We start from the raw sequence: 27,085 nt of genomic DNA, 5'->3' as shown, positions 1-27,085 counted from the left end.
TGAGGGGAGATAATCAAAGTTTTATTAAACGACTGCATCTTCTGTACACATATATGCATAATGCAACACTAAACACCCTTCTTACGCGCATTTTAAAATCTTAAAAAACAGTTTTAAAAAGATTATCAAGACAAAGGAGAGGCGCGGAGCTTGTTCCCTTTCACAATGCGTTCATAGACTCATTTCATTTGGAACACAAAGAGGCTCGTAAACCAAAGACACCAAGAAACCTTCATTCAAATGCCCTGAAATCATTGACCAGCACTTTTTTTTTCCCCTCCAACACTGAAATGTGCAAAGCATTAAAAAAAAAAAAAAGTGATATGATTAACGCACAAGGCATGACTGGTCGTTAAAAAGCAGCTAACACTTTTTTTTCTTTTTCTTTTTAAAGCGCAATACATTCATGTCCATCTAAATGATCCGTATGTACAAAAACATTTACATTAAATATGCATCCATTGATGACGGTGGCTTGAAGTTGCTTCTACCTGGTCAGCTGACCCACCACCTTCAGCAGAGTTTTGTTCTCCTGCTTCAGCTGCTCGTTCTCATCTTCGACGTCGTCCAGGTCCTGCCAGGACAACACAGTCACGTTTCAAGCAGCCCATCTAGGCAGCAAATCAACAGAATAGAGCAGAAGCCAACTGTGCCCTCTGCTGGTAACCATCAATTCCTCATAACTGTCACCATGTCATGCTCTACAGACAAGGCCACAGAACCATTTAGGTAGTAGCCTAAATGGGTGCCAACGGTCAATTATTGATAATGGCAAAACACCATTTCAAATACTCCTTCAGCCCCTTTAGGCAGCCAACAACAGTCATAGGGACTGAGCCAGTTAAGTCTTCTGCTGGTAAAAATCTGTTTTTAAAGATTTCCATCTCCAGCAGATATGGCCAAACGATTTCAATTCTTCCTGCAACCCATTTAGCCAGCCGCCTCCGTAGTAGTGGCTTCAGCTAACCCTGTGTTGGTAATGATTCAATTCAAAATTTTTATTTCACGCTTAAAAAAAAAAAAAGAAATGAAAGGGGACAGAAAGAAGTAAAACTTGTGATATCTGCCCCTGATCAAGACAAAGAAATGACAGCAAGCAGTCAAGACGCGTTCAATGTAACAATTCAACAAAATAATTCAACAGCATGACCTTGTGCTATATATATTTTTCCAGTATGATCAGTTACCAATAACAATAATCCCAAGTAGGTAGTAGGCACGCCCAACTATTTCACTTCCCACTACAGCCCATTTAGGCAGCCGGTCAGCATCAGTCTTCAGGCCTGGTGCTAAGGTCAGTTATAGCTAGGCCTGCTCGATTATGGGAAAAATAATAATCCTGATTATTTTGGCAATAACTGAAATCACAATTACTCAAACGATTATTTATTTTTGGTGCAAAACAAGATAATGTTTAAGCATTTAAAAAATATTAAGACCAACTTAAAAAAAACAACAACAACAAAAAACAGGAATACTATAAATATGTAAATAAAATAAAATAAAACACAATAAAATAATTTTAAAAAATACTATAAATATGTAAGTTCCTTTTGGACCAAACAGAATTTATAATATATATTTATAATAATATATATATATTTATTTATGTTGAAGTGCAGAATGTGCACTGTGCAGAAGGACAATCATTTATTTTTTGGTACAAAACAAGAAAATGTTTTAGCGTAAAAAAACAAATAAAAAATTTGAAGACAAATAAAATTATTTGAAACACTATAATAATGCAAGTTTCTTTTGAATGAAACAAAATGTATTAAATTATTTTAATTTAATAAAGGTGCAAATGTATAAATAAAAAAAAACTCAAAAATTAGTATTAATAATTGTTTAATGATTATGCTTATTTTGTAATTGTGGAGTGTAATAATTGAAATTGTAATTGAATTTCCATTAATTGCACAGCCCTAATTATAGCTGATGCTAATCTGGTAGACACGCCCACACAATTTTTGATTCTTCCTGTAGCCCACTTTAGTCAACTAAAGTATGCCCTCTGATGCGATCAAAACAATTATTGATGATGGCAAAACCTGAGTTGAATGGCCTCAATATTCTGAATTCCACTTGCAGCAAATGGAGGCAGCCAGCGATAGTAGTAGCCTGAGCGAAATAAGTCTTCTGACACTAATCATCAATTATTGATGTCAGTCCTTGGTAGACACGCCAAGACTATTTTAATTCCTCCTGCAGCCCCTTCAGGCAATCACCTACGGTAGTCGAGTCTGAGACAAGCGTGCCCTCCACTGCAAACAATTAATGACTTGGAGAGCCAATTCTTGTAAAACACCGCTGCGCTATTTAACCTGCAGCCCGTTTAGGCAGTACATGAGAGTAGGAAATAGTGGCAATGCTCACCCGATAGAGCAGGTCCATCTCCTCTTTGAGTTTGTCAATGAGGTTGTCTTTGTCCTGCTGGGCCTTCAGCAGCCTGTCGTTCTCATGCCGCTCGTGGGCCAGCTCCTGCGAAAAAGGACCCAGGAGGTCATCGGCCGTTTTGAATTCACATCAGGAATTTGACGAGCGCAAATGCGTTTCCATGGAAACCAAGAACAGAACCGCTATATAGATTGAGATACATAAAAGGAACTCTTGGCTTTGAAGTGCGGATGTGGCTTCAATGCGCCGCTCGTCGGAACAAGTGTGCTGCGACCCGGGCCGGGCCTTGATCAAAAGACATGCGGGCCATCAAGGGAATTTCATCATCATCATCATCATCATCATCATCATCATCATCATCATCGGCCCACAAGCCAAGAGAAATCCATCCATCAAAGGTATATGCCGTTCTTATATTGTTTCATTTAAAAAAATAAGCCATTATTTCTTGGGGTGGGTCACAATTTTTGACTGCAAAAAAATGATTTTACAATATTTCAATTTGTTTTACTTTTTCATTTATTTCAAAGCACCTGAACCCCTAAAAATTTGTCGCAATAATTAATTAATTAATTAATTAATTAATTAATTAATAGTGAGTATTTGGGCTAAATGAAAAGGTACCGAATAGGGTTGAAACTTTTACCATCTGACTTTTGAATATTTTCAGTAAAATTTACCTTCACTTGACTCATTGAGCCATTTTCAGCAGTAAAAAGTTCACATTTTGTCCAGAATTCATTTGATAACTATTATTTTTCATGCGCAACTAAGGATGGTTGAATGTGCAATTAATTAATACCTGTAAAAACTAATTGTTCCATTTGACTGGGTCATGCCAGGGTTATGTTTGGGTCATGCAAGGCATGACAGGGTTATGTTTGGGTCATGCAAGGGTTATGTTTGGGTCATGACCGTGTGGTCAAGTGTCCGTTTTGAACTGATGTAATCGGCATCTAGTTTCAACTGGTAATATGCTATGTGATGTCAGAAGCTATGTGATGTCAGGAATCTTTAATCTCTTTATCTAGTCAACAGCCAATCAGATAATTCCATGTCAGTCACACACGGGTAACAGCCCACATCTCTAGCCACAACCAATCAGATCGATTCACTGTCTATATAAGCTGTCTGAGAAGTGTGTGTTTTTGTCGGATTATTATCTCTGTTCCTCTGTGCAACTCTCGTTGTTTCTCGTCTAGTCAAGTTTGTTCCACGCCTCTCAATGTGAATAAATAGTTAAAATCTTATTTGTGTCTGCGTTTTTGGGATCCAACCCCAGAACATAACAGCTGTTGACTGGAAATGACATCACCTGTGCTGAGGATGTAGGTAATGACCAATCATGGCTCAGTTTTCTGACCAAAACCAGATAACAGGTGAGCTGTGATTGGTTATTACCTACTTCCTCAGCACAAGTGACGTTATCTCCAGTCAACAGCAAGTGGAACAATTTGTTACAGTTTGTAAATTGTACATGAAACATAATGAAGTTATCAAATTAATTATGGACAATTATGAACTTTTTACTGCTGAAAATGGTTCAATGAGTCAAGTATCACTTTAAGCCTTTATTGAGCAGGAATTTTTGGAAATTCAAAATTTTACCACCAGAAAATTATTATAGTATGTTATGAATGTTTTTTTGTTTTTTTAACTTGAGTAACTTTTTCCCTTTGTTTTTCACCCTCCTGCAAATGAAGTAGAAAAGCAGCAAATGGAGTACCTGCTCCAGCTCCTCCAGCCTCTTGTCCAGACTTGCAGGCGTGGCGTCTCTGACGTGGGGGACGTGGCGATGCCGGCTCTCCTCGTCCATGCTGCTGCAGCTGCAGCACACACAACATGATGAGCACACCTGCTGCTTGAAAGCAATTCCATTCATGAAAGGGCATGAATTGAAAATGGGTGGGAAAAAAAGGCGGTGCGGCGGACGTGCTCTGTTCAACGGGGTGAGCGCTACCGCCTTTTGTCCAAGAGCTTTGAATGCTTTACATATCAGGATAGCCGAGCGTGCTTTTTAAAAATAAAAAAAAATAAAAAAAATAATAAATAAATAAATGATAAGAAAAAAAAAGGATAGCCGAGCGTGCGTCACCGTTTACGCAGCGACAGCGGAAATCCAAACTTGTGAGGGCTGAAGTTTCGTTTTTAAGATTGCCTTTGTTTGAACGACCATCTACAAATTGAGTGTGATCGCCTCAAAAGTCAACAAAATGCCACTTTTGCCATGCTGAAAATAAAAGCATTATTATAGCTAGTAAAATTGGATCTATATTTCTACTTTATACTGTCAAAACCTACAATGATAACAAAATGTATGTAGACGCTAGTCCCTTAGCCCAGGTTCAGCAAGTGTTGTTGTCTTAAAAGCCATTTTAGGCCAAAAAAATAAATAAAAATCTGTCTGGAGCAACAAAACATTTGAAGATTGTGATGAATGAAAGTGTGTGTTAGTGTTAGTCTAACATTCTGAGGGCCCAAGAACTAATTCGAGCTGCACTACAACAGAAAAATACGTAGCATCCAATTTGAGATTCATTTTCTTCTACCTTTCGTCTTCCATTTGAATATATATTTTATTTTTTATATATTTTATTTTCATACATTTTAGACTTTTCTGCCTTTCTATTAAATGTCAGACATTTTGGCAATTTTATGGACATATGTTAATTTCCTGCCTCTTCCTTTTTTTTTGGAAATTTAGTGGCTAATTTTTTTTTACATTTTTTTCTGACATTTTTTGCCATTTTTGGGACATTTTATGGTAGTTTTGGGGGATTTAGTCTTTTGATTTTGGACATTTTAGAGTTGCTTTTTGAATATTTTCTTTTCTGCCATTTTTATTCAATTCTATGACATATTTTGGCAATTTCATGGACATTTTACTGTAATCGTCTGCTTTTCTTCTTCCCTTTTGGACATTTTTAGGACTGGTATTTTTATTTTATTATTATTATTTTTTTAGGTTGGTATTTTATTATTATTATTTTTTTAACTTTTCACCTACCTTTTGTCTCCAAATTAATTTTAGATTAATTAATTAATTTTGAATATTAATTCAAATAAAAATTTTGGACTAACATTTTTTGAATATTTAATGATTCATATTCTATTTAATCAATTGATTTAAATAATATTTTACCCAAAAAAAAAAATTATATGTAAAAAACAATTTATATATATATATATATATTTTTTTTTAAAAGAGATCCACAGGTAGCCACAGGAGAGGGACTACATTAGTATGTATTTATTCATGTAATTTGGTTTACACACACTGTAAATATGTCCATGGATATTTTTATTTTTAGATTGTTGATTTCTTCGCTCTTGCAATTGTTGCATGCCGCTACTGTCCACTTTGCTGCTGTCATTTGATCAAATGTCAAAGCAATCTGGACTCCAGTGAACTGGCGCATTTGTCCGACCCGAACCTTTCCAAGCACATCAATTGCTCCCGGCGCTCCCTGCGAGAGGGTCGGGGCGGGGCGGAGGACGAGGGGGGGTCCAGATGGCGCCATGTCAAATGATGCCAAAGCGGCCATCGGTTGAAGAATCAACGGAGAGGAAAAGGATTCAAACGGGGGAAAAAAAAAAAAAAAAAAAAAAAAAAAAAAAAATGACTTTCATATCGGGATGTTGCACTGATGTATTTTTACCTCTTAGTGCGGCTATTCACAGATCTTCCCAGGTTCTCCTGAAATAGATACAAAAGGAAAACACGTGAGTGTGTTGGAAAAGCAGTTTTTGTGCAAATGGTTTGCAACTTTCTCACTCGCATCATCTTTTATCAGGACACACACCAGAGCAGACATATCCACAAGCTTTGCTGCGTTGAATCCATCAGCCTGGAGCGGAGGAAAAGCAATCTAGATCGTGTTTATCTTCATCCCTCCATTACATGTTCATCCAGGAGTTGTTTGGATTTATACGCTAAGAAAGCAGCACTCGCCCCGAGAAACCAAAGCAGTCTCCTTTCTAAATTGGACTGAAACATCTTTAGAGTGGATCCAACATATCCATCAGAAGAAGGGAAATGAGCTGACTTTTGTGATAAACTTGCTCATTTAAATAAAACAAAACAGCTTGATGCAGGTCCTCCCTCGAGGTCTGGCTTGATTGATCCTTGAATAATGGAGCAGAGAACACAGCCTGTCTACAAGAAACCAATACAAGTTGAGCTATTTGCGCTACAGAGATGACAAATGAACCCGAATCTTGATTTGCTTGCATTTTTTTTGTGTGTTCTTCTCACAGGCTAGCCAACAATGCTAACCTGCTAACATGAATGAGAATGATGAAAAACGCTTCTTGAACTGGAAGTTCAAACAGTCTGAGGCGAGGTCACAAAACCAGCCAGGTGGAAAACAACCAATCGCAGCGCAGCTTCAGAAAACAGGTGAGTTGTGATTGGTCATTCACTGAACCCTGAGCAATTGTGATGTCATCTTCAGTCGACAGCAAGTGGCAAAAGGGCTGCCGCTGAGATGGATAAATACTAACTCATTAACTAATTTTCCACAATTGTAATATTAATCAGAACGTCATGTTTAGACTAGTGAGATCACATTATTGTTAAGAAATCGTTAAGGTTGACTTCCACTTTAAGTTTTGTGGATGATAATGACAAGGAACACAAGGTACTATATCTGGATTATAGTACATCAGTGCACCACACACTTTATCATTCTTGTAGTGACAGTTCCAATAACAGCAGTCTAACGCGCCCCCTGACCAAAAAATACACAGAGACAAATCTCAGCGATAGCTCTTAGTGGCACAGATGACTTCTTGATGTGCCTCCGTGCGCACCGGGTGCACCAGCGAGGCCGTTTTGCTTCGCAGTGCTGCGCCTCCGACACACTCAAGCGTCGCGCAAAGCAGCATTTATGCTGATCGATGAAGCGTTTTCTCGCGGGTGGTTAAATATGAGCTTCTCTCGACGTCCAAATGGGCCGACGCAGGTCCTCTGTCACTAAACACCATGACGAGAAACGTCCAATAAATTCAGGAAAAGGTGTTTATACATTCAATTCTGATGTTTGGGTTGCTGGTGTTCCACTTAGGGCTTGTAGTGACCTTTCAATGGCTTTCCCACTGTTCAAACAAATCAAGAAGATGACATTTCGGCTAGACAACAAAACATTTTGCTTCTTATTAACTGTTGTCTGCCAACAAGAGACAATATGAACACGTTTCTTGATAATATGATTTTAATTTACCCTTAATGGGGAAACCATTGGAAGATGCCATTGTCCTGTCATTTCCCACAAATTTAAATTCGTCAACATTTCTAAAATAGCCTCTGTGGAATTTCCAAGAAAGACGAAAGCTGAGCTGCAATGAAAAGCAGATGATCCTGCAGAATGTTCTGTACGGTCCAGGATGGCAAAAAGGACTCATAGAGGCCTATAACCCAGACCACATGACTGCAGAACGCCGACTTGGAAAGACCGTTCGGCCCTCGCGCTTTTTCAGCAGCAGGATGATGCACGGGAATGCGGCGTAACACAGTGGAGTGTCTGCTTGGTCACATCTGCTCCGTGTTAGGGCTTTTCGTGACTGCAATAGCGGAACTGACAGGCTTGCGATGCCTCAAGACGGACGACCAAAGAGCAGATACATCACCAAGTTAATATTTGTTACTTTCGAAAGCTTCTTTTAAGTATCCACAAAGAACTGCAGCTTCTGGTTTCAAGCCTTACAAATCAAGCAAACAGCTTGGCACTACTACAAACCTCAATGTTCCTTCTCTCAGGTATTAGCCATTTGAAAAGCCATGCTACTTTTTGCTCCAAATGTTAAAGCGCTACTACGTAGGCCTACGTTGGTCCTTACTATCAAAGCTAAGCTAACAAAGCTAACTACAACAATAACAAGCAGTTAATAAACAGTTAGCCAGTTTTAGAAGAACAGTGTCACACCTCAATAGTAAAGCAAAGCTAATGATGCTAGCCTACAAACTTTTGAATTAGTGTTGCTCCTTTAGATCAAGTGATAGACTACAGAGAGCTAGCAAGATTCACAGAAACAGTGTTGCCTCTTACTCTGTTAGCTAAGCTAAGACAGAGTTTGGTTGGTGCTGGATTTCACTTTTTTCATTTTTTTTTTTAATTAAAATTGTCAAAATCCTCTGATTTCAGCATACCAACAGTCAAAGAAGACTGATTAACATCGGTGTTTAATCAAAATAAGACACTTCCAAACATCTGTTTTTACTTTGGAAAACAATGACCAAACCAGTAACATAGTACAACATCAAGTCCCCCCCCCCTTTTTTTTTTTTTTTTTTTTTAAATCACTATACGATTACAAAGTACAAAATCAAGACCAATCACTGATTAATAACCAGCAATCAAGGGGGGGGGGTAGACACTTTTGTAATACACGTTAAAGTAAAATTAAAATGAATCCGATTAATCAATTAATCGATTGAATAATCGATAGATTAATCAATTCTAAAAACATTTGATAGTCACAGGCAGCACTACTTAATATATATAATATATGATATTGTATATAAATATTAAGCTAACAAGCCTGCTTTTAAACAAAAAGAAGCCAGCTTTAGATGATGCAGCACTTCACTATTTAACGGGAGCTAACTAGGCTTGCTACATGCTTTTTAATGAATGTAGTGCAAAGATGTAACCCGTTGGAGGAATAATGTTGCTCCTTATCAAGTACTACTAAACTAACAATATGTAATTGTGATTGACTTGATGTCCATCTTGCTGTGCATGATTTGTGTTTGTGTCACTTCAAAACGAGGGACATAAACTTCGGCCTAAAATGCCAATTTTGACAAAACTTGTCTCCCATTTCTCCAGGGACAAGCATAAAGTTGTCTAGAACTCGTCAGGCTCACTCTTACCGTAACATATCCAGTGGCCGGGTCCGCCGTCATCGCCTCGTTCTGGAAGGTGTTGGCCAGGACCAGCTGTTCCTCCTCCTCCTCCCGCCCGTCCTTTTCCGCAGCGTCGTCATCATCAAGTTCATCTAAGCTCTGATGGAAGATAGAAGAAAAATGGGGCGGGGGACGAAAACGGGAGCGATGATGAGAACTCAGCGGAGCAGCAAAGTGTAAGTGGGTCGCTCGACACAGGGTGCGGTGAGTGCAGATCGTTGGCGGGCCGAGATAACCTCCGACTCTACACTTCTAATCCTCTTATGACAGGAGAAGTGAGGAGCAACAGGAGCCTCCTCCACTTCCGCAACCTTTCACCTCCTCGGGTAGAAAGAGACAGATACCCAATTGCCAGCAACTAACAGGTGTCAGAAGTTGGTCATTATAACCAAATATGCGTTTGATGGTTAACAGGAATTCTGGAATGCCATCCAGAGGTCTTGGGCTGGATATGTAGACTCATACAAATAGATGTGAAGCAGCTCCTAGAAACTGTGCTTCTTTGACTAAATATGGGGTGATATACAAAAATTGTGGAATGTCGTCCAATCATCCTGGGGTGCTCCATGCAACACGAAAGTAAAACAGTTCTTAGAATCACTGCTTCTCTGACTGAATATCAGTTTTGTGATCAAGAGGAATTCCAGAATGGCGTCCTGTGGAATACGTGGACACCATGCAAGTTCAGTTCTCAGAAACACATGCTGAAACAATTTTGAATCCTTTCAAGATTGTGGATGTCCCAAATTCAAACAAACAGTTTCGGTTTCACGCTGCAGGCGGTACAAAAGATGTCCAGTCACTCAACAGGCTGCTAAAAATAGCTTCTTGGGAATTAAGTCATTTGCGAGGCCTTTCCTGCCAAATTCTTTATCACTTTTCCTTGGGGAGGTCTCCAAGCTACTTCTCACTCTCACAGCCTCTGAACTTCACTTCTTCCCCGGACGTAACTTGAACCTCTTGGTGTCGGACTGATTTACATTGCAATCAGGACTCTCAAAGTTGACTTTGGATGGAGTTGTGACTCCAAAATGGCTTGTAACCATAAAAGGGATGTTTTCGCCAATGATATCATTAAGTGTGGTTTGCGCAAAGTCAAAGTACAAGGATGATTGAGCTGAGCTGAAAATTCAGCGGGCAGCCAGAGTACAGACGGAAGACTTCAGCCATGACTTGAGTGAGCGCTCGAAAGAATCCAGAGCCCTCATTGCTTCCTGTTTACAAGAAGAGTCAGAGATTCAAGACCTCACCAGAATGTTTACTTAAGTATAAAAAGCATTCTGGATGGATCCTCGTGCATGTCACCCTTTGTTTTTGTTTTTCAAAGGCAAACAAAGTGCTAATAAACCACATGTTGGTTCGTCAAAAAAATAAAAATAAAATAAAAATACTGACTTAATAGTGCTTCAATTATCCTTAAATGAGGCAACTTGTTAACACCAAGGCTAACAATCACATATCACATACTTTTGAATGCTTGCCTCAGTAGCCAGCTAGCCAGGAGACATTTCAAATCGCTGCACTGGCTCCCCGTGTGGTTCATGATTGATTTGAAGGTGCTTTTATTCATTTTTAAATGTCTTAACGGTACAGGGCCATCTTATTTATCTGACCTGCTCTTATCATATCAATCTCATGGGTCCTGAGGTCCTCTGGCACCGGCCTTTTTTACTATTCCAAGGTGAAGACCAAAACACAACGCGAGGCTGCATTCAGCCATTATGGTCCTCAACTATGGAATAGCTTGCCAGAGGACATCAGGTCTGCAGAGAGTGCTCATATTTTTAAGAGAAAGTTCAAGACGTAGCTTTTTAGTTTGGCTTTCCAGTGATCTCTGTTACACTTTCAATTTACTGTATTAATATTACTGTCTTTTAGTTCTTAGTTCCTTTTATCGCATTTTCCTTTAAGCCCAAACCTCACTGAGCAGCACAGACTTGTGAGGGTAACAGCACATAGCGAGAGCTGCTTCCTTTGTTCAATGTTGCAATATTGCAAAGCCACATGCCACACTCTCAAAACCTCTACGCTCTCAAACCGTTTTTCTCGTTGCAATCATATTCTGAACATGTTCCAAATTTGATGGCAATCCGAGCCAGGGGTCTCGGGGATGGCATCGCTTCCCTTTCATCCCTCTCAGCGTAGATGAGCTCCCCTTGGATGCTTTTCCCCACATAGTTTCTCTGTGCCCTGTTGTGTGACGGGTATGGGTTTTCTTATTGTACTACTTTTAATCACAGAGAACTCTGAGTTGCATGTTTATGTATGAAAGGTGCTATTTAAATAGTTTGATTTGATCCTGAGCCAAAAAACACGCACAAAAAAAATCTCAAAATATGAAGACTTGATGAATCTGATGGTGTAATGCCACAAACATTGTTTGTCATTGTATCAAGTGCGGTTTAATCACAGAGTGTTACGAGTGGTCTGGACAAGAACCAACATGCACATGCAACTATTTTAAGACTTGACACCAAAGCATTTATCATTATCACCACATCTGGTTTCAATAACCCAAATCATGTAGTTACGTAAGTGTCTCTATTTTGTTTTGGACCACTAACATTCTCCAGGAATAATCTGCCTGACTGTTCATTTATCATGTTAGCATTTGATCAGTTCCGGATGTGACCCTCCGGCAGTGAGCGAAATTCAGGAAAAGTGGATCCACAGTATTCACCTCCTTGTCGGTAGATTTCCTTTATTAGGATGGTTTTCACGTCTTTGTTTTCTGACCACAGACCAGACCAGGTATGGAATTGAGAATGTGGCATGGAGGCCTGTCGGGTTGAAAAGAAGTGGGCCTGTGTTGTGTCTAACCTCTATTCTTGTGTTCACGTCTTTCTTCCTGTTCCAAGGATTATTTTTTCACGCAAGCGGTTATTCTCAAACATTTTCACTGGATGAGAAGCCGCTGAACCGGTTTGCTGTCAGGGCGCGGAAGGATTTGAACAGCTGTGGAATGTCACGCAAAGAAACAAGATGAAGTGCCAGGAGACAAAAGTGGCAATATCCCGCGGCTCACCTCTTTGAGAAAGCTTCGAGCCGACTTCATTTACTGCAAACACCAGAGAATGGGTTTTCTTAATTGAACAACAACACCTGAGGACTACACCAGGGCAGAAAAACATGTCGTCATCTGCTCTTTTCTGTCACAACTCACAAGGGCAGTGTTTCTTAACCTAGTTGGGGTACTGAACCTGTCTTTTTTTAAAATATAATTTTTTTTTCTGATTCAAGACACAGTTTTACTGACAACAAAATGAGCAGGGAGAGCAGCCTGTTCGTGGAATCTGGCTTTCTTCCCTTTGAATTCAGAAAGCATTGCGTTCTTGTATTCCTCATCTCCATGCAGTTTAAGGAAGTGTTCCTTGACTTTTGACTAGAATTGCTCAACTTGGCATTGCAAATCATCCCTAATGCTAACTCCTTACCCTTAACAGAATCTCTCCAGTGGCCCCGGAATGTCCATCCTCGTGTGTTTGTGTCACTTCAGGTGGATGCCAAACATGTTTACCTTCTGGTGTCACTGACCTTCCTTGTCTTTGGCCCCAAACATTGCAAAACGTTCCAGTGGTGTCAAAAACGAGTGAGCTCAGAGCATTTCAGCGGCTGCCCCTCGAATTTGCAGGGTTAATTAGCATCACAAAAATGACTAAGAAAGAGCTTCGATGACTGAAAAACTACAAATATTGCCGCTGCTCTTGATTGCGGTCAAAACGATGAATCACCTCTGGATCATTTAGAGCTTTTCTCTTGCAAAGCGCAGAGCGACCCTCCTGCTGAGAGGCTCCTTTTGCTCGTGCGCTCTGCTATCGTCACGACGCGCCGGATAATAAAGACACCTGCCGAGTGACTGATTGCAGGGATGGTAAAGACAGCTGTTGAGAAAACAAAAAGGGGCTCAGGAGATTTGGAAAGCAGCAGTAGCAGCCTGAGGACACCTGATGGCGCTGCTGAGCCATTCTGTTTGGCTGCTGCCACATCAATAACACCTGACAACAACAACAACAAGCTTCATCTGCACCTTAAAAGAAGACTTTAAAGACCGTTTTAAGAGCATTGGACCAAATTTAAGACCTAGGAACGGCGGATTTAAAGGTAAAGTGTGCATTTTTAAGGAGCATTACTGGTAATTCACATTGTAAGTTTGATTTATGTCAATATTTGATGATATTTTTTCAAAATCAACTCACAGCCACAGTCTAAACTGCTGGCAACAAAAGTAAGTACACTCCTAAGTGACAATATCCAAATTGGATCCATTTAGCCATTTTCCTTCTCAACTCATTAGTGTTACAATGTGTTAAATTTGGTATTGTCGCTCTCACACTCCCTTATACTGGTCAGTGGAAGGCAAAATGGAACCTGATGGCAAAGAAATCTCTGAAAATCTGAGAAAAAAAATGCTTACGATGGTATACATTTAGTTTGTTGTTATGTGATTAAAAAAGGAATTTGTATGTATGTATAAATAAATAAATAAACAAATAAATAAACAAATAAATACATGCAAGTGTAATTACTGTATGTACTATGTGGATGTGTGTCTTTTTAATTGCAAGTCATAAAGAGTCCTGGCACCAATAAAAAGGAAAACTGTGGTGAAGAAAAGCAAAGTTCCTTTTCAAAGGCCACCGGCCTGCCCAAGTGAAATTTCTCAGCCTAATTAAGGAGATAATGTCTCATGTGAGCTAAAACAAAATCAAATCAAATAGCTCCTTCATTCCCGGCAGGTTGCTATTAATTATTTTGGCGCTAGCATCTTTGCCAGGCGGAGGGTGACTTGAAAAAATCTAATTGAGAAAAGAGATTAGGTGGCCTTGTTGGAAATAAATCGTCTTCTTATATTATTAGCTCTGGATTATGCTGTGATTATGGGATGCATGGCATGGGGGAGATCAGTTCAAAATATCCACTTAAACTAAAGCTCCCTCTAGTGGTACATGAAAGAATCACCGAATGAAAATGTTTATACTGTGCATAATGTTACAGTAGAGTTCAGTTGGACTTAACTTGAAAGTACAATACATTCACATGAAATCTTTTGGCCACTGTGGGACTGGATGACATCACACCCTGGCTCCTTTGTTCTGCCACACAATCAGAGAAAGTCTTCCAGCACCTCATTTGACCTTAAATGGCGGGCGTGGACACCGTGCAACATGTGGAATGTTTAGCGTAGTGCTAAGATCTCACACAAGTAGGACAGCAGAAACAGGTTGTGACGTGCTAACGTACATCAAAAACACGTAAGCTGCCCAACCGGTCGGTTGTGCTACATTAGCCTGACTACCACTCTTTCTTGATGCAAATGTTATGCAGTTATACTAACTGGGGAAAAAAAAAACAATGATGCATTTAGTGGTCATTGTAAAAAAAGTGAAAAAAACAAATAGATTTTTTGATGTTTGACGCGTTTAACTAAGCCACCCGACCGTGTATTTCATTTCGCATAATGATAGAAACAATGATTTTTGAACATCCTTAATTCAAATTTTGACTCATTTCAAGTGTTAACTAAATCGATGTTGAGCAAGAAGGCTGGTGATTGGCTACTTTTTGAACTATTTGTGCATTGGCAGACACAAACAGGTAGGTACTGAATGTAAACTTTTACATAAAATTTTGCATAGTATTGAATTACAATTACATTGAGTTAACAACATCATTTTTAAACGTGTAAAATCTCACACTGTATGAAGGAATGACAGCTTATGATTTGCAAACTAGCACCTTCCGGCCAGGGAATGCATTTTTACCCCTGAAAAATTGTCATATGTGGATGTAGACCCCCTTGGGAGGGACAATATATTGATTTGATTTTCAGTGCATGTGCTAGTGAGCATATATCATCCTTGTATGGTGCGATAAGGTGTAAGAGGCACAGTGGAGAGAAAGGTAATCCTTGTGTGAAGAAGTGTAATCCGAGTTTCAATATGAGAGGAATTCCAATCAAGTGCCAGTTGGTCCCAGCAGCGAGATTTACTTTGGCCCCGCACCCCCGGAAACTTTCCCCCCATGAACACCACAGAAGTATCTGAGGTGTGAGTAACAACCATTAATGTTTATTGTAAAAAATGCGTGCAACAAAAGAGAGTACACCCCTTAGTGAAAATGTCAAAAATGTGGCCCAACGTCTGGGGCTGGTGGCACCAATAGGCCACCAGATGGTATGACGAGGTAATATTTTTTTAAACGATTTGAGCACAAAAACACGTGAGTAGGTAAAATAGAAATTAGGTTTATTGGCAAATATTCGGGGTTGCAAGACGAACAAAAACACAGCTGTCTTATCACGTGACGGTGGAAATGAAGAAGCACGGTGAGACAAAGCGAGCACAGATGTCACCGACGGCCTGTTTCAACCGCTTCATTTCATTTCCTCTGTGTCTGCTACACTCCAGTGCTAACAAACAATTAGCTCACATTAGCCCAAATGTGAAATAAGCGCTTTGATTTGGTGCCCGGAAATTGAATAAGTGCTGCTTAACGCATCAATCCGCTGTGCCCGTTTCAAACAAACTAATTAGCCCCAGTGTCGCTGCTGTGTTTTAATAAAAGGGTGATTAACTGAAAGCCTGTGCGGGGGGGGGCAAAAAGCTGTCCTGCATGGAGACGCACTTTGACCCCGACCCGAGTTGATCATTCACAGCTGCTTCAACAAACACGCTATCACGTAAGCAAAAAAAAACATCTAACAAGCTCGAACCCTAAAAAAATGTTCACAATTACTTGTATTAATATTTAAACAATCTATGTGATACCGAAACACTAATATCATTTCAAACTCATCTCACAATATTATTCTTATCAATAAGTGGCTTTTTTTTTTCTTTTTTTTTTTTAAATACACGAAAAGGATTATTTTAATCACAAAATAAGTTTTAAAAACTAGATTAACCCTTGTATGGCCCAAGCATAACCCTTGCATGACCCTAGTCATGACAGTAAACAGAACCCTTGCATGACCCTAGTCATGACAATTTCTGAGTGAACTGTGTGAATGCTGAAATGCAGAATGAAACAAACAGAAATGTGGAATCATATTGAATCACGTGGAATGTTGAAAAACATGGAATTATGTCAAATGACAATGATTTGGACCAATAATAAATGATATTAAACGGCAGTGGTGAAATGCATGCATTGAATGTTGTGGAATTATATTGATTGGTAACCATATGGAATTAGGTGAAATGATACTGTTGAAAATGTGCAATTATATGAGTGAAAAATGTGGAATTTTTGGTATGTGCAAAATGTTGACATATTTAATATTGTTCACAAGGTGAAATGTATAAGCAGAATGATTTCAATTTCAAATGGGAGCTATCGGAATCTGTCATTTTGAATGTGCCATTGAAAATGAATGGTAAACTCACTATGGGGTACGTTTAGTAAGAACCCCAAGTCCCTTCCCTTGAAATTTTGTCAGTGAAAAATATGCAATAATAAAATGTGGATTTTTTTTTTTTTTTTTTTTTTTTTTTTTTTTGCTGCCATGTGAGATTTGGGGGAGCGGTGAAATTTGATTTCAAGGCGAACTGAATGAGCTGAACCATTTGAATTTCGAATGGGAGTAGATTTTTGAATGTCTCAAATGAAATTAATGAGTATTTTAGGGGTAATCTGGTTTACAGATATTACTGAATGGTGCGCATCTGAGGGGATGTAGAAGTGAGTGTACGCAATGCTGACTGAAACAGAAGTGGGTATCCACCCGCATATACCCTGGACTACACCACTGGTGGTATGGCTAGCTCCCCATCCCCTGTGAAAAAACGGGGGATTTACCCGTATAACTAAACTTATCTGAAATGTTTTTAAAATGGACGATTTCAATTCAGAAATCGTTGGTTGCAAGTTGCCTGACGAATAGTTTGGCATGGTGGTGCTTGCCCATGGGGTCCCAACTCCCGACATTCCTTCAGCTTTTCTGAAAGTGGAAAGCAGGCAAGCGTAACATTCCACTTCCTGTTTATGTTTAAATGCCGACTCAGCGGCCTCCCCAAGAAACGCCAGTCAAGAATGTCACAAGCTAATGAACATTCCTATTCCCTTCCAGGTTGCACGAATCCAAAGTGGGACGAACAGAAGCTGGAAGTCAATTTCCTTTCCCCTTCATGTCTTCTCCGGCAATGATGGGAATGTTGCGACTCAGGCGCTAATCCGTGCCAAAGTGTAGCAGGGAGAACAATAGGTCACATTCCCTCTCGAGCCGGCCCATGGGAGATCTCGTAAAACATGTTTGATACACAACATTGGAGCTGACGAGAGAGAGGGAGGGTGAGGCTGCGAGGACTCAGTGAAAACGCGTTTCTACACCGTGATCAAGTCTGCAGTTTAAACATCAAAAAATGTCTGCACATGCCTGGCATAGCGCGGGCTTACTCTCGCTTCCCTGCAGCTCGTCTTTGATGACTTGGAAGCTTCCGTGTGAAAAAAATGCTCACGTTTATTTGGACGGCTAGGCCCGGAGCTTAGCGCGTTTCCTCCACACGCTTTCCCTTTTCCAGTTTATTTTGGATTCCTTTTCCTCTGGGAAGTCACTGATTGACAAGCTGTGGAATTTTCCAAATCAAACTTGTTTGCATAATTCCACTTTTTCTGAAAGTGCGTTACAAAGAAACCAAATGTACATGCTAACTACACTAAAATGACACTCTGCTAGTTAGCAGGGAATTCATTTAAGCAAACAAACAATCATGTTAAACAATCAATGTTAATCATTTAAGCAATTCCTTGTTATTTTTAAAAGCTTATCAGGTAAGGTAAGAGGGAGTCACTTAAAGTATTTGCAATTTAGGTAAGTGGCAAATGACTTTTGTCTGGAATACAGCGAGCTAAATTTTGGTTAAGTTAAAGCTAGCGATGTTGGTAATGTGCATTTCTGACCAGTCAGGTAAATAAGAATTCATTTTTATCCCAAATACGGCTGACTAAATTTTCTTGGTCAACAAGGGGGAAAATTAACAAGCAATTGATCAATTTATTCTTTTTCAAAATATTATCAAATTGTGTTACGACCAAGTTGAGGATGTCGGTAATGTGCACTTAATTAATGTTCACATTTACAGGTCTGGTAAGGGAAAATTTACTTTTGCTTCAACTCAGCAGTAACTGACTATGGTGGGTGGGAATATTTTTTAAAAGATTATTGAATAAGTAACGACAAAGTTATGGCTGTTGTTAACATATAATTAGGGCTTATTTTTACATGTTCCGGTATGCAACACATCTTTGTCTAGACTATGACATACAGAATTTTCTTGTCTGATTATAGGGAAATAAAGTTTAAACTGTTAATCGGATTAGTTAGGACAAAGTTACAGATGTTGATAAAGTAAATATGCATTTACTGGTCACATAAGTGAAAATTTACTTCTGACATGGACAATATTTCCATAATCGACTATGACGAAATATCATCTATTAATCAATTGATTATTATTTCTTCTTATTTTATCGGATAAGTCGCCACAGCCAGTTACTATTTACGTTAACTCTAATTATAGTATTTTAGCTTAGTTATAGAATGCAAAAAAATAAATAAATAAATCAGACTTAGGGTTTAAGTCTCGTAAACTGGCCACCTGTACAGTTTTTTTCTACCAAGGATTTAACATCTCATTTGGAAGCAGGCCGTCGGCGTGTTTGCTGCTGAAAAGAATCCACAGTGAAGAAACCTGAAGAAGCAGCCCTGAAGGCGTGAGGGTCAGCTACGTTTGTTATTCATGAGAACGCTGGCTCCAGAATAATAATTATACGGCGGACAGCTTCTTGAGAAGAAATGGTCGACGTCGGTGAATCCCCCCCCCCTCCCCTCGGCTGCCTATCTGCCTGGACACGAGTTCCCAAATAAAAGGTTGGGATTGAGGGAGAGCAAGGGCGAGCGAGTGAGCAGGCCAGAGTTTTGTTCTGTAATGGACATCCTTGGAAGAAGCCCAAGCACTCATCAGGCTGCGTGGGAGGAAGACAAAGCCGATGGAGAGAAGGAATGTGCACTCAGGCGGCAGCTGAAAGGCCAAAGCCCGGCTTAAGAAGACAATTCTTAATTGTAACGTGCGCCGGGGCTGCTTTAAAAACAACATTTTTTACACACTCAAGCCAAATGGCAGAAGTTGAAAGTGAAGCGTACGTAAAGTACGTACTTGCTTGAAAAACTAGCTCCAATCCAATCGTGTAGTAATCGGCGCCTTGTATCTTAATTGGAGTGTATCGTATTTCACTGAATCGTAATTGAAGTGTATCATATCACAGTCGTATTGCGTCGGAATGTGTACGAATGGTGTCGCTTCGCGTGAGCTTTATTGTTAACATATTGCATCGTAATTGGTGTGAATCGTAACACCTCAGGGTAGCTTTAAAGTCAAGTTTCATATTACGTCAGAATTGTGGCCAATTGTATTACAACAGTTTTGCTGTGAATATTGGATTGAAATTGGAGTGACTCATTTATCGAATGTATCAAAATTGGATTCCCAATCGATCACAATCTTATTGCATCATAATTGAAGAGACTCGTATTGCATCCAAATTAGACTGAATCATATTGTAACGCTTCTGAGCAACTCGTCAACTTATGCTGCATTGGAATGAGAGTGCATCCTTTCCTAATTGGAGTGAATTGTATAGAATTGGGTTTAGGTTTAGTGTCAACATATCGCATTATAATTGGCTGAAATCACAAGGCATCGGAGTAACTATCGGGAATGCACCTTACTGCATCATAATCAGAGTGAATTGTGTCATAATGGAATTGGAATAAATTACTTTGCATGAGAATTGGACTATCGTATTTAGGTTTACAGCAAATATAACGCAACGTAATTAGAGTGAATTGCATTGTAGTTTAATTTAATAGGAGCAAATCATATTGCATTGGGGTTTGCTTTATCGAGAATTGTAACACATCGGTGTGTCTTTAACGATAATGTTGAAATATTGTGTTGTATCGTGAATTGAATCACATTGGTAGTGGAACAATTGGCGTTGCGTCGGAATTGAGGTCAATCGGAGTAAATTTACCATGAACGTATCGCATCAAAATTGGAGCAAAAGGGTCTACTGACAATGAAGCAATTTGTATCACAAATCTGAGATTGTTTCACATTGCAATTGAAATCTGAGTAGCTTCAATGTGAACATATCGCATCGTACTTAAAATGAATCTTATCGTATTATAACTGGGGGGGAAAAGCCACTCGTGTAGTTAATGCTAACACAGTAAAATGCGACATGTATTGTAAAATGATTAAGTGGTAATTTGCGGGGGGGGGGGGGCGTTCCTGAGATGACCTTTGTCTAAGAGTGCGCTTGACAAAGTGAACGCGGGCGTCCCAGCGCACCGAGCGCCGCTTGTCACGTATCCGTGCGAGTGGTTGATTGTGCCGTCCCAGCTTTTTTTTTTCCTCGCTTCCAGTCGAGGGCTTTTTATCTGTTCTTTGAAGCATCACCAGGGGAAGCTTTGCATGCAAATGAGGCTGCCGGGCTGCCGGGCCCGATTAATGGCAGCTGCCGCAACGCAGCCTCGCCTCGCTCACTCCATGGCTAAATGACACTCAGATGAGTCTTGTTCCTGCGCAGGTGGAAGATCTAATCTGGTGCTGCCTTACTCACGCTTGGCAGCAGACTACTTATGGAAAGCGCAGTGCAATGTGACTCCACTAGGGGCAACATCACAACCACTGTAAGTATTGTAAAAAAAAAAATAATAATAATAATACAAAATGTTTGTCATTGGCTACAAGCAGTGGTTTGATTTTATACTACAAAATCAACAGTTTTTTTTTTTTTTTTGGGGGGGGGGGGGGGGGGGGGTTGCAATTATTTAGCATTATTTTTCCAAAAATATTGTTTCATTAAATACTAAATATATATGCTTGGAATTTAATCCAAAATTCTAAACATACTACGTTTATGCTTTGAGGATATCGTTTGTTGGGACAGTGTTGTAGTTTTATCATATTTTATATAATTAAAAATGTGCATTTATATTATATTATATTATATTATATTATATATATATATATATATATATATATATATATATATATATAGTGTTTTACTTTGTATTATTTTCCTGTTTTAATACAAATAATGCAATTTTATATTTTGGGTATCTTTAGCTTTTTATATAATTTTGCTTTATATTCTGTAACACACTATTCTATGTTTTGGTTGTAATTTATTTTTTTTATATTTTTAGTTAGTTTTAGTTGCATATTGGGTAACTGTACAAATGTTACAAAAAACTTTTACCTTATGTATTTTTTGTTTTTATATAACAATTGTAGTTTTGAGCATATTAACCTTTTTGAATACAGTTTTAAAGTTATTTTCGTTTCTCTGTACTACTAAATCCTTCATATTTTTATACAAACAGCAAAACTCCAGTTTTATGTTTAGTTAAATTTACTTTTTTTTTTTTTGCTGATTCAGCTTCTTTTTAATATTCATACAAAAATGTGCCGTGATTTGAACTTATTTGTTACTAACAACAAAGGGCTGATTATGATGATGATGATGATGATGATGATGATGAGCCTGGAATGGAAAAGTTGTGTGAGTGCAGCCGACAAATGGCAGCAAGGCAGAGACCTGGAGGTGGTCCTGGTGTCGGTGTTAGTCTGACTGAATGAGCAGCAACAGAGCATTTGTGTGTGCGCGTCACGCACACATCCGCTTACGTCATCAAGCAGCTCAAAGCGGCTTCGGCCTACCGACATCCAGCCACTAAGTTACACAAAAGGCACGCATTTAACACCAAATTATGGCTGGCTCCAAAGTCAGCGTTTTTAAGAAGTTTTTATTTAAAAGGTGCATGATGCAAGATTAGACTCAAATTTGAGTGTTAAAATAACCATATTTTTCACCCGCACATGTTTTAAGAATTGTATAATGGACAGGAGGCACGACTGTGGCACAATGACTGTTGCCCCTATTTTTCTGTAAAAGGAAAAAATGTTGGAGCGTTCGGGCCGGACACCTTAGCTTTTGCTCGGAGCATGACGTCATGCGCATACACGCTATTGTCCCTGTTAGCTCTCACGATTGTTCACGCAACTTTACGGACAGGACAGATGGACTTGAAGAGCCCTGCACCCGATACGTCTCAATCCCTTATGGAGACTCCACGGAAGACAAAGAGAAGTAAAAAACTTTCAGACTAGCGTCACGGGAGGACGCGGATAAATATAGGAGCAGCGTTTGTCACGTTTCACCGGAGGGGTTGCAAATGTGCAAAAACTCTGAATCCTGCTTCGTGCCCCTTTAAAATAAATAAATAAATAAATAAATAAAAATAAAGATTGAGTATGGGTTTTTGAATTAAAAAATATTTTAATTAAGTCTTATTTGTTGTTTTTTTCCCCCCCATCTTAATTGTAAAAAAAAATAAAAATAAAAAAAATAAAAATAAAAAAAATAAAAAATAAAAAATCTGTGGTTCTTAATTTTGTTGGAGGTACTGAACCCACAGTTTCCTATGCACATTCACCGAACCCTTCTTTATTGGAAAATAAAATGTTCCCCTTCCAAATTCAACACAGAGGGTTTACTGGTGACCAAAATGAACAGGGAGAGTGGCCTTTAGATTGAAGTGGCTCTCTTTACCTTCAATTCATATTCTCCAAGCAGCTAAAGGAAATGATCCTTTCCTTTTGCAGGATAGATCGACGCTCACTCCCATCTCTCAACTCGAGAGTTATAAAGCACTTTAAAACAACTACAACTGCTGTTTTCTTAAGATGGAACTCAGGGGCAGCAGATTCAATGAAAATAGGAGAGGCCCTAGAATTGAACCCTGTGGAACACCAGCGCTCCATTATACATGTGAACTCATATTGCACATATTCATTAGACCATTTTCTTTTTCAACATAGTTAGTATGAATGATTAGGTACTTACAACATAAAACGAAATCACACAACGTACCATCACAACATCCACAAATCGACTACTGAGCGCACCAAATTCCCTGCGGCACAGATAGGCCAAGCAATGTAGCGCGATCACCTGCAGCCAATCATACCCAAGAATATTACTTATACTTACTCTAATTACTTATACTTAATACAAATTCATTTTGTATTTTTTTTTTGTAATTTTCAGTTTAATTTGATGGATTTTTACAATAATGCTACTTGCTATTGTCAATGTCCGACTCCATGCATGCATTCCCAAATTTTTTGCTTTAAAAAAATAAATAAAAATAATAATAATAATAATATTTTAAAAAAGTATTTAAAACATACAATTTTATTTTGCAGGATCCAGCGACACCATGCCACAAAGCGTCTGAGATGTTTGTGCAGGCAGTTCAGTGGAAGGACAAAAAAGAAACGCGTGCGGAATGTCAACAAAATTCTACTTAAGAAGCGGGCTCCCAAAGGCCTCATGATTCCGAGCCGCCTGATTGGAATTGACTGGCAAAAGCAGGAATGTCCTCCCAGATGCCGAACCGCTTCCTGCTTTCTTACCGCGTGCCCCCCCAAAAAATTATCCACCCCCACCCTCATCCGGACACAATGTTCCATGATAACCACACAGAGGCTGGGAAAAGCGATGAGGTCATCAATATGCAAATAAGGCGAACAGAAGAACGAAGGCTGAGTCGGGTGAGACGAGGACACGGGGAGTTGATTCTTTCTGTACTTAATAATAGCCCCCCCCACTCCCTCCAAAAAAAAATCTTAAATAATCCTGTGCAGAATTTGCTATTTCCCCACAAGTTCTAAATGGGACAATGCGCTTCCTGGTGACAGCCTTGGCGGAGGTTACTGGAGGGCGAAAATGAGAATGGTTGACTTCCTGCTTCCTGTGGGAATTCCCCACTGGGAGTGTGACTCGGCACCTTGGTGACAGTCCCCGCGCACACACAAAATGGCGTCGGAGTGCAACCCGTAAAATGGATGTTTTGAACAATGTTAGCCACTAGTTTTAGCAACGTACTAACAAGGCGTTCACGGCAACATGCCCTCCCACGCGCTAATTAACGCAAGGAAACTATACGACGTTTTCTTTTTACAAGGTAATGGCGGGTATCATTCACTGTCAACATTATAACTTTCACTGTCAGGTGTCATGATTACATAAGACACACGATAAGGAGTCAACAGATAAGACATGCTTGCTAGACTCAACAGATATTTGTTCACTGACATCATTCATCAGAGGCAAGACCTTATTCTATGTCATCTTCGTAATAGGCCACAGCCACATCAACGCTGGAGTTTAAATGCGGACATATTTATTTACAGAATTTTAGCCAATACACAAATTGCATGTTTTTGTTTTTGTTATTAAAAATTTACTTAATGTTTTTTTTTTCTTGTTTATTTTGTGCAATTGCTGACAAGTGGCTGAAAACAGTCTACAATTGAGGAATATAGCACCACCTGTTTCTTCGGCATGCACTCATCAGCTAAGCGCAAAAGTGTCTTCATTTACTATATACTTGCTTTTGGATTCAATTACTCATGTGGAATGAGATGTTGATAAAGTACGTGGAATGTCTCCAGAATGTAAACAAACTCCAGGTGATCCTCACTTTCTGCCCTCTGTTCTTTTCTTCCTCCTTGGCCAACATCTGCAGGCTGCTTTCATTCCTCCAAAGAGCGGCAGCAGATTAGAGCGGACACATGTATGGCAGGAATTTGGGGCGGGGGGGGGAACAACAGCTCCTCCTGGCCACAATTATTTATGGAGCCACAACACAAACGCTAGCGAGGAACGTGCCGACGCTAGCGCTCGTAAAGATAAACGGTAAAAGGTAAATGGACTGAGCTTATATGGTGCTTTCTACACTGTATGGTGCTCAAAGCGCTTTACAATGTGTCACATCCACCCATTTACACACACGTTCAAAAGTTAAAACTAACCTCCAAAATGTAACAATGCACATTTCCAGAAAAGCTGTTTCAAAACAAGAAATAAAATGCATTTTTGCATGGAAAAATAATGTGACAAGTAGGATGTCTGAAAGAAGGCAAGGAAGAAAATTATAATAAAACACATGAAGAAAATAGTGTAAACCTTCCTGCAACTTAGAAAAACTCTAAAATTATGATTATTTTTTTAAATACTGTATTCCAATATTAAAAAAAAAAATCTGACTAATAATAAAATTAAATGAGAAGAATAAAATGAAAAGAGAAGGACACCAAAATGGCTTCCAAAATGACAAATGTGGTTCCCAAATGAATGGTGGGGGAGACAAAATAGCACTCTTAATGACAACTCAATATAATGTCCCAATTAATGCTGCGTTCGAGGAAGTTGGGAAGTCGGAAATATCTGACTCGGATTGTTGTTGTTGCGTTGAGGTGAATGTAAACAACAAAGATAGCTGATTCCAATAAATTGTTTGTTGTTCTGGTTAATGCAGTCAAGTTACTTATTTTGAATAACTAAATTTATGCTTTAATAAATAGACAAATGTGTTCGTAATCGTGTATATTTTGCAATTCAAGGTACGTGTCTCTATGGGGATTTCCATTGTCGAGTAATATCAGCAGGCAGATCCGGGGATCCTCTTTTTCAGATCTCCAAGTTCGTAGGGGTGTTCCAGTGCACACTTCCTGGTATGAGGTCGGAGAAGTCCGACTTCCCACCTTCCTCGAATGCAGCATAAGGGCCAGGACCCAAAATGGTTCCCAAAGTGAGGGTAAGGGGGGCAATTTTGCCTCCTCCACCCTCAGTTTGGAAACCACATTTGTAAACAGCAAGCAGGTGCAATCCAAAATGTCGGCAAAGGGAGCTCAACTCACCTCATTGGACGGCATGCTGACGACACCTGTTGACCTCCTCTTCTCCCTCAGCTTCCTCTTCTCGATCTGTCCTTTCCCCTTCCTGGCACTGGGTCCGCTGCTCTTTTTCTCCTTGCTCTTCCCGGGCGACGGGCTTTTTTCCCTGTCCCGGTCGCCGCCGTCCGAGGTGCAACACTCCGGCGAGTCGCCCTTCAGTTGGCCCGCCGGGTGCTGCGGTTCGTCGGGCGGGCGGCAGGAGCTCCCGACACTGCTACTGCTGCCGGCCCCAGTGGCGGCGGCGATGTCCCCGAGCATTTTGGCTCTCATCTTCTCCCGTTTGGCCTTCCACTCCTCCAGGAAGTCGGTGGCTGCGCTCGACTTGAAGCCACCGGTTGCCATGCTAGTTTTTTACAGGCTCGTCCTCGATCGTCGCTTTCGACACGTTTTGAGTTGACAACTTTCTCCTCCCCTAAAGACGCCGCATTCCTCGAGTGAGTGCCCCGGGAGCTGGTGGCAGGTAGAAGGCGAAAAGGGGCAAGAAGTTTTAAATAAAATACATTAAAATAACATTTAAAAAAAAAATGCTCCTTTGGAAGCGAGAGTTGTTCGTGTTGTAAACGCATTCAAAAGTAATGGAAGTAAAGTTTATGCAAACATTAAAGACACAAAGTTTGTCAAAATGGCGCGTTAGAAGCTCGGCGGGTACTCACCTGCGTCAGGTACTTGGCTTTCAAACTGGAGCTTCCGACCAGGTGTGTCCGACGCCTGACTCTGGTGACTGGCGCACTGAGAGCCCCGGCAGCTCCCTCTGCCCTACTGAGCGACGGCCCGAGTCCGGATATGACCGAAGATTTCCGAGTGGAGCCGAAGTGATCTTGGGAAAACAACAGCGGCAGACTGTCTTGTATGTGACATTTATGACCTAATAAAGCGGTGGGAAATATGAAAATTATGTTTTGATATGAACATGTAGCCTACAATAAATAAAGTGCTTGGATTTGTGTGTGTGTATGTGTGTTTAAAGTTTTGT

At 39.8% G+C, this 27,085-nt stretch overlaps 1 protein-coding gene and 1 long non-coding RNA gene across 2 annotated transcripts; one reads left to right on the top strand and one right to left on the bottom strand.

Annotated features, from left to right (window-relative positions):
• On the bottom strand, positions 1-26,929 carry pawr (PRKC, apoptosis, WT1, regulator). The gene is made up of 7 exons (XM_077500507.1): positions 26,766-26,929; positions 26,077-26,562; positions 9,272-9,403; positions 6,057-6,094; positions 4,124-4,223; positions 2,377-2,481; positions 1-574 (listed from the first exon to the last, which is right to left on the bottom strand). The coding sequence occupies exons 2-7, from the start codon at positions 26,452-26,454 to the stop codon at positions 488-490; spliced, it is 840 nt and encodes a 279-aa protein (XP_077356633.1). The 5' UTR covers positions 26,455-26,562; positions 26,766-26,929; the 3' UTR covers positions 1-487.
• On the top strand, positions 2,083-13,678 carry LOC144003864 (uncharacterized). Its single transcript, XR_013279104.1, has 5 exons — positions 2,083-2,795; positions 4,101-4,346; positions 6,655-6,796; positions 9,228-9,480; positions 9,575-13,678. It is a non-coding gene; the product is annotated as an uncharacterized LOC144003864 (long non-coding RNA).
• Positions 26,930-27,085: the final 156 nt, after the last annotated feature.

Source organism: Festucalex cinctus, chromosome 16, assembly GCF_051991245.1.
Source record: "Festucalex cinctus isolate MCC-2025b chromosome 16, RoL_Fcin_1.0, whole genome shotgun sequence".
In the NCBI taxonomy this organism is placed as follows: Eukaryota; Metazoa; Chordata; class Actinopteri; order Syngnathiformes; family Syngnathidae; genus Festucalex; species Festucalex cinctus.
This window is presented reverse-complemented; position numbering and strand designations above follow the sequence as displayed.

Excerpts from the sequence above, each read along its gene's own strand:
- pawr (XM_077500507.1), bottom strand. The coding sequence starts at position 26,454 with ATGGCAACCGGTGGCTTCAAGTCGAGCGCAGCCACCGACTTCCTGGAG. Across the intron at positions 4,224-6,056 it reads GTGAATAGCCGCACTAAGAG|CTGCAGCAGCATGGACGAGG; the intron begins GTAAAAATACAT and ends TGTGTGCTGCAG. Across the intron at positions 2,482-4,123 it reads GGCTGGAGGAGCTGGAGCAG|GAGCTGGCCCACGAGCGGCA; the intron begins GTACTCCATTTG and ends CCTTTTTCGCAG.